General features: G+C 33.0%; 1 protein-coding gene across 3 annotated transcripts in view; it reads right to left on the minus strand.

Annotated features, from left to right (window-relative positions):
• LOC120077698 (O-acyltransferase WSD1-like) overlaps window positions 1-6,581 on the minus strand; it is a 17,222-nt gene extending 10,641 nt beyond the window's left edge. Inside the window, exons 1-6 of one of the 3 annotated variants that reach the window (XR_005481820.1) lie at window positions 6,559-6,581; window positions 5,786-6,014; window positions 4,505-5,092; window positions 3,164-3,523; window positions 2,936-3,073; window positions 2,305-2,411 (exon numbers count right to left, since the gene is read on the minus strand). Coding sequence is in view for 2 of the 3 variants with exons in the window: in XM_039031659.1 (XP_038887587.1) it covers window positions 2,305-2,353; window positions 2,936-3,073; window positions 3,164-3,523; window positions 4,505-5,092; window positions 5,786-5,971 (1,321 nt within the window). In the remaining variant the exon portion in view is untranslated. The remainder of the gene's footprint in view (window positions 1-2,304; window positions 2,412-2,935; window positions 3,074-3,163; window positions 3,524-4,504; window positions 5,093-5,785; window positions 6,015-6,558) is intronic. The other 2 variants (XM_039031659.1, XM_039031658.1) reach the window with 2 other exon arrangements.
• Window positions 6,582-8,346: the final 1,765 nt, after the last annotated feature.

Genomic DNA, 8,346 nt, shown 5'->3' on the forward strand with positions numbered 1-8,346 from the left:
GGGATATTTTCTTCACTGTTGTCTATGAAATTTGAGATATTTTATTTGCATTTATCCACAAACCAATAAACTATGATCCTTTGTTGTCGTTGTACCTTAAGCATGTATGTGGAGACATACAAGTGGATCATGCCTTAAGTAAATACCTAAATGGTCTATAGTATATGGATAAAGGAGGGAATGTTTACCCTAATGACACTACAGATATGGCCCGCTTTGTAGATGTTACAAGTGTTGTAAAGTGTTATCATATGGTCTGATTCTAATCATTCATGTTAGAGGCATGCGAGCGAAGTGTCCTATACAAAGGAGTTTATATAAGACCGGACCACGAAATGTTTAGTTCGTTATATAATGCTTTTCATGTAGAGACTTTCATTTCACTAGAATGACCATAGCAACATGACCTTAATCCTGTGTGAGTTGGGAAACTCCTGCCTATGAGGGCGGTCCTTGGATTTGCATGGGTGCGAGTGGCCAGATTGTCGACTCAAACCTACCACTTTAGGGATTCTTCTGATTAGGGAGATGGGAACTCAGCTACACAAAGATGGAATTCACTCCTTCCCTGAAGTAGGGTAAGTAGGTAGATTGCTCCCTTAAGGGCTAATTTTGGGGCTTGAACGATGTGGCACCACACACCTTCTCATGGCCCGAGATTTGTTCATTAGAGGGATCAATGGTAACTATAGGGCAAAAATAAATCTGTAGTGAGAAGAGTGTAGTTGTCGGTCTTTTTAGAGTGTTCGACAGTTAACGGATGGTGGATTTCGTGATTAAATAATTTAGTCAGCTATTCACGTACCGTTGGAGCTTCAAGCTACAGGTCCGTAAGGTCCCTTGGTAGTTTAATGGATTCAAAGTTGAGAATTCAATTTTTGGGAAATTTGAAGTGTTCAAATTGACAGAATGGGAGTTTAATTATATATAATATGTGATATAGTTGCATGATGTATGAGATACAATTCATTAGAGGAATTTGATATAAATATGATTTATATTGAATAAAGGAGAAAAGGACTATGGTTTTATATATACATATGATGTGATATTAAAAACTATTAGGTTATAAATATAATATGGTAAGTTAGTTATTATATTATTTATAATTAAAACAATTATATGATAATTGTGAGTGGTTTCTCCCTTTAACCGTGCGTGAAGTGGAGGTTATATTTAGTTTTCATAACTAAAGGATTAAAATGTAAATTTCTTCATTTTAGTAGAATTGCTTCATTAAGTTCACGACTTATGTTTAGCTCATGACAGACTACACATAAGCCTTCAAAGTGTTTTTCTAAACAATCATGTACTAAGCGCCTTTTACTAACGATCGTGTAAATGATCCTGCATGTTTACTAAGCAATCACGTGCCAAAGAGATTCATTAAACGATCAAGAGTGTTTAATAACGATCGTGTACCTAGCGAGATTTACTAATGATTCAATTCACACAAGTCATTGCGATAGACAGTTCCTTCCTCCATTTGCTTGTCGTTTGGTTTGATCGTTGTCTCCCCACCTCTACCAATCCAATAGAGCCCACACCTCTTGGATTCTCACTTCGAGAATACCAGGTTCGCGAGTGGTGGTGTCTAAGAGGTTTGGTTTGTGGAGAAGATTGTTCATGTATAAGTGACAACGAAAGATTTGCTGGACGATTGTAGCGACAACGAGAGGTTGTTGTTCCAAGTCTTCACGAGAGCGAGAGATTAAAGAAGAAGAGTTTTTCAAAGGTATGTCTCTCGTTCCTTTTGTATTTAATTATGAAAGCATGCTGTAATTTGTTAGAAGATGCACCACTGTTCTGTATGTTTGTGAATTACGTTTCATATCAAAACCAGAAAAGAGAGGACAAGAGAGGAACGAACGTATAGAAAATTAGCAGAGCCTGGCTATACATTCTATTTGCTCAATAATAAGAGTTTTTTTAGTAACTCAATCAATTCTTAGAAAAATATTGTGCTTACCTGCATTGATAAATAGCTAAAATCTTATCCCGTATGCGCTATTATCTCATTTCCTGAATGGTCCGAGGATTTTGAAAATTGGGATATAAAGAAATGGCCATGTATAAGTGGCACCTATAATGGTGTTCAATTATAGAAAAAAGAATTTCCAGATTGGTTAACGGACGGTATTCAAATAAAGATTTATTCCTTTTCGGTCTGAAACCGTGGCACTCAGCATCTAGGTTACAATCCCTATAAAGATTTCAAGACGAGACGAAAGGACAAAAAATGAAAAAGTGATTTTGTTTTTTAACAGTTTGGGGAATGGAAGCCTGAACTGCCTTTGGTTCTATAATGATTGCAAAGATGGGCAGCATTAATTTCCATACTCTGTTGCGCCGTCTGAAAGTCACCAGAAATTCAATGTATTTGTAGTGGTATGGTCTTTAACGGTTGTCAACTGTATTTCGAAATTGACCGTTATCAGCTTTATGTCCCATCATGATTTATTATGATGTCGCCTTTATGTAAGGTATTTATGCAATCGCTTTTCTTCTTCTTTTAACGAACACCTATTTAGACTTTATTGGCTTTGATACCATATGAGATAAACAAAAGGTTTCATCTCACAACCAGTTGACAATGGGAGGAATAGAAGACTAGGTCTCCTTATATTTTTAATACGAGATTCTCAACATGCCAATTTCAAGATGATGCCTTTTTTAGGGTTACCATTCTAGGATTTTGTCCTTTTTATTATTGTTGTTGTTGAATATCCATTTAAACTTTACTAGCTTTAATATCATTTGAGATAAACATAAGGTTGCATCTCAGAACTAATTGACGATAGGAGGAGTAATTTATTTATCTTATAAAGATTTATGAGATACTCTTATCTTTTCAATGTGAGTTCCTTAACATGTCCCTACGACATGGTGTGAGTTTTTTTTTCTTTTCAAAGAAAGGATAAGTTGTGATATATACCTGTGGCATGCCAGGGACGGTAAAGTATATGCCTTTAACTGGATGATTGACCAAAGATATTTTCTCCACAGGTCCAATCATATTTGATATCATAATGCTTGAATTCTTTAGCTTCCTTTTGAACAACTTTGCTCCAACCTAACACATAGAAACATATTTGAATCATCATATATCCATTTAGGAAATTATATATAAAAAGATAAGGTAAAGATGGGCTAAAAATTTCACCTCAGGGCCTGTCACATTCTTGACCATTTCAAAAAACTTAGCAGCCAAAAAAACAGAGACGGGGCTTCTTTGCAACATAATTTTTTCTTTGGCTTTCTTCACAAATTCCAAAGGGGTTGACGCAAGAGTAGTAGAATCAATTAATTTTGGTATTGGCACTGGCAAAAAGGCAATTTTATTTCCCCATGGTGCATCGGTGTTTGTTTTGACCATCTCTTTGACTGATTTATAAGCCTTAGCCTTTCTAGTATTGAGTAGAATTAATGCACTTGAATTGGCCTGACTTGATTCAGGGTTATGTTCTTGCATGTACAATCGAATTCCCAAGAATATGATTCCGGTGACCACATCATTAACACTCTGTTTCATAATAAATATCACATTCAAACCAACAAACAAAATCGTTTCCATGTTTTAATTAGTAAATCCTCGTGGTTTTGCTTTTAGAATCACCCAAAAGACTTCATACCATTGAACATAGTTGTCCTCCCTTATAATAAACTCACGATCATTCTCTTATTTCATCGATTTAGGACTTTTATCGCATTCCCATCCAACACAATTGCGTGAAATCATTTACATTCTTAGTTTCAATCTAGAACTTTTTAAACTTCATTATTTTTATTATTAAAAGTAAGGTTATAAATTTCAGACAATTTTGAAATAAATAAACAAAACCTTCTATATATGTAATAAAATTTTGAAATTATTTTTTAGAGACGAATAATTTAAGGAGGATTTTCAAAAATAGAAAAATAAGGGAGTTATGTACACAAAATATTAAAATTTAATCATTTTAGACGTTTATAAGTTTTTGTCACTGATACGTATTATAGATTTCAATCAACCTCTATTAATGATAAATTTCTATTAGATTTCATCATTGATAGATGCTGATAGAAGTATATCAATGTCTATTAGTATTTTTTTTCATTAATTCTATAAATAGTTTGACATTTAATTGAATAGAGAGAATGAAGTTGATGTGAGATAGAGAAATTTGGATGGGTGGGAAGAATGGGAGAGAGAGGGTAGAGATGTGTGGGCATAGAAGAGAGTTGCGAAGTTAGAGAGAGATGGATGAAAGAAAGAGAAATGTAGATCTTTTGTTTTTTAAATTATCAAAGCAGAAGTTGAACATTTTTCTGAATAAGAGAATAAAGAGTTGAGGGATCAGTAGATGTAACTACCGATTACACCTGAGTTATGCCACACTTTAATTGGGAATCTAGAGTTAAGAGAATGATATTCAATACCGATTACACCTGAGTTATAATCCTAGCTAGGTTGATGAAAAAAGATATCATGAATTTACAAAGAAAAGGTACAAGTAGTACATACCGCATTAAGCTTATCCTTGATTTGTTTGATTTGATCAAGAGGAAAGGTGATGGTTGATATGGCAATTGGCTTAACAAGCTGCATGGAATCTCGTTCTGGTTTGATGGGTGTAGGATCATCTTCAACAATAGTGTTCTTCATGATACTCCATCCAAAATTCAATAAAAAGTTTGAAACCGAAGAGAAAAGATGACCTGGGAAATAGCTACGACGACGGAAATTGAGTTCATTTTCAGGTTGTTTTGACCGTTGTCGAGATGGGAAAGTGAGAGGAAGAGAAGGATCGTCGGCTCTCTTTAGGCAACTTAAAAGAATGTTCATAAGACAAAAGCCATCGGCTATAGAATGATGAACCTTGAAAATTATACTACATGTTGCATGGCTTGTAGGGTAATTGAAAACATGAATTTCCCACAGAGGAATGCTTTGTGAAAAGGGCTTTGTGGCTGTTTGTGTGGCATATTCATCAAAGTATGCATCATATTCATATGGTGAGAGCTCCGGTGGGAAATTTGGTATGTAAATATGGTCTTTTGGGTTAATCTTAATTGTCTTCCATTTTCTCTCCCCGTTCGAGCTTTCTTTCACCTGCATGTTAATTGCCAAAATCCCCACACCAAGTTTAAGTTAATACGTTACAATAAACTTAATCTTTTTGTTCATATTATAACACTCTAATCTCTTAACAAACTTCATTTTAGTAGAACAATATTACATGAGGAGAATTTAAACATCGGACTTCTAAAAAATGAGATAATAGCTAGCAACACATTGTTCTCTCCTCTATGTTCTGAGCCTCCATATATTTACTATTGAACTTCGACTAAAATCCTTTTAAGACTTTTTAAGTCTTGTTTAATAATTATTTGATATATAGTTTCTAAAAACATTAAAAACAAGTCTTAAAATATAGTTTCCAAAGCATGACTTTGGAGTTATTTGAAAACACTCGTAAAAAATAGTTAACTTACAAAATCAGGAAACTCGTAAGTAAAAATAGTGTTTATAAGTTTAATTTTAAAAAGATACTAAACAAATAAAATAGTTATCGAGCAATATAACTTTTAAGAAATCTCGCTTTCACTATAGCTTTTGGTTGGTTTAAGATTAGCACAAATTAGTCCAACAAATTATCATCAACCCGTCCTAATAATATAGTAGATTAAATTATCATTCAACTTAAAAACTTAAACGGATGTGTTACAATAAATTAAACAATTCTACTTCTATTCCTAGGAAAAAAAAAAAAAGAAAAGAAGAAAGAGAGATTAGAAAAAGAACCATGACGGAAGTGAAACGTGGGTTGGATGGGATGAGAACATCAATGGCAATGGAGGATATTTCTTCCCATGCAGAAATTGGAGTTTCAAGCTCAATCACACCCAAAACAGATACACACATTTCTGAAGTGTTGAAGTATTGGCTCATTGGGCTCATGGGAGCCGTTGATTCTTCATAATTCTCCATTATTATTTGTCAAAATTAATAATGTATATATATTCTTCACTGCCTGCCAAAATGTTCAAACACCATGTTTTATACTTAGTCACTTAAATTGTCTCCTTTCATGACTATTCATTTCTTTATTTTCTTATCTATTTTTATGAGTTATTTCAAAAAAAAAAAAAAAGTTGATTTAGTAAAAAAATGATGCAACACGAGGATTTTCAAAGCCTTCATCCAACTTAGTATTACTCTCGTCGAGACATACTTAACTACGGAGTTCTCTTATTGAATGCATTAAGCTCCTCTCTAACTCTTTATGTACTAAACTACTAAACTATATATCTTTTTATTGAATGCGTCGCTTTTGGAATCGAGATATGATGAAGATGTTAAAGATGTACCAACTTAGTTGAGATGTCGTGACGCATCCCTAAATTTAGGGTCCACTAATACATTGTTTGTATTTAAAATATAGTCAAATTTTAAACGAAAGATAGGCGATGTATAATTAGAAAGGATGAAAACTTATTTCAAAAATTAAAAATAAAAAATAAAATAATTATCGAGTATGATCGTATTTATTTTAAGAGAAAAGTATAGCTAATTACCGATAAGATCCCAAGCCTCGAAGATTTTGGAGTTATAAGAAACTGAAGATTTTTCCCCTTTTTATAGAGGAAAGTTCCGTACGAAAATGGATGGAAAAATTAAATGTATCTAATTTTAGTATGGCAGTTCCACGTGGGTTTCCAAGAAGCCCTCCAAAGTTAACATGTTTTTCGTGGAGAGTGTTTTAAATCCATTTAATTATTTTCTTGGCCCGCAAACATGTTTTTTCTTGCCCTATCACCTGTCTTTTTCTTCTTATTAGTATTATTTGTACATGTGTCAAATTTATATGCCTCTTAGTGTCAAATTTAGTATTGGTTGCTTTGACTGTGTTAGGTTAAATTAGAAAAAGGGTACTCCTGAAATATATTTTACCATTTCAATTTTTCTTTTTAAATAAACTATTAGAGTTAGATGAGATCAGAAGGTGCATCGGGATATCTCAATTAGATTGACACATCTATAACATTCACATCATACTGTGCATCCCGTAAATGATGCATTCAAAAAAGGAGAATAAAGGTTACCATTTTAATTATATGTTTGAACTTTGAAAAGTTTTATTCTAAATTCACATATAGAAAAGCTTATATGATTTGTGCTCCAATGCCTCCCAGTTAATATATTATTTAATAATTATATTTGCTATTTTATATTATACATTATAAGTAAATCCAAGGTTATTAATGTAATATTTAACTGTATGTGGTGATATATGAGAGAAATTTATTCAAGATAAATTACCTAAAGAGTTTATAGTATATGAATAAGATTGAGCGTCTTATTTTGGTACATTATGAATACAATTCACTTTGTAAGTGTTATAAATGTTTGATTCAAATCATTCATGTGAGATATGTGAGTGGAGGTATCTTATTCAATGGGTTTGTATAAGGTTGGACTCTAAACTTTTACCTTTGTTTGTAAATTTTTTAATTGAGAAGATTAATATTTAACAAGATTAATCATAAGTAACTAGATCTTAATCTTCACTACAAGAAATTAGGGCTATTAAGTCAGTTGAAAAAAACTAAAACATATGTACAATATCGATTTCTTTTAAAAAAAGAATCTTTAATGTCGATCTTAAACTGACATTGTAGGCATACCTATAATGTCGGTTTAAAACCGACATTAAATATATGTTTTTTTAGGAAGAAAAGAAAAACAATTATATAGGCATTATTATTATTATTATTATTATTATTATTATTATTATATATATATATATGTACACGTTTAAGAGTTAGGGTTAAAAGGGGGAAAAAAGGGTTATACTTCTTTCTCTCGTCTCCTCATCAGTTCAACCACTCTTCCAATCACCCACATTGCACGCCACTACTAGAGCACGCACGAGGTCATTGTTTGTCTACCTATATATATATACGTTTAAGAGTTAGGGTTAAAAAGGGGAAAAAGAAGTTATACTGCTCTTTCTCATCTCCTCATCAGTTCGAGCACTCTTCCGATCACCCACATTGCACGCCACTACCAGAGCATGCATGTCACACCCCGTACCAGATTACCCTCCTAACCTGGATGGAATGGTGACTGCAGCAGTTACCAACCCGTTTGCTGGCACTTACTACCTATCTTACCTGTTAAATCTTGCTCAAACCCTGAACACATACATAATAACTCAGAACTTAACACATTTACATTACAGGGTTTCGCAACATTGTTTACATAGATAATATAACCTAGTGAGCCCCATAAAGAATACTAGTCACTAGACAGACACATGTGTACTAACTAATACAGGTCTTTAATTACACTTCCTTCAGCCT

Source organism: Benincasa hispida, chromosome 5 (assembly GCF_009727055.1).
Source record: "Benincasa hispida cultivar B227 chromosome 5, ASM972705v1, whole genome shotgun sequence".
Lineage (NCBI taxonomy): Eukaryota > Viridiplantae > Streptophyta > Magnoliopsida > Cucurbitales > Cucurbitaceae > Benincasa > Benincasa hispida.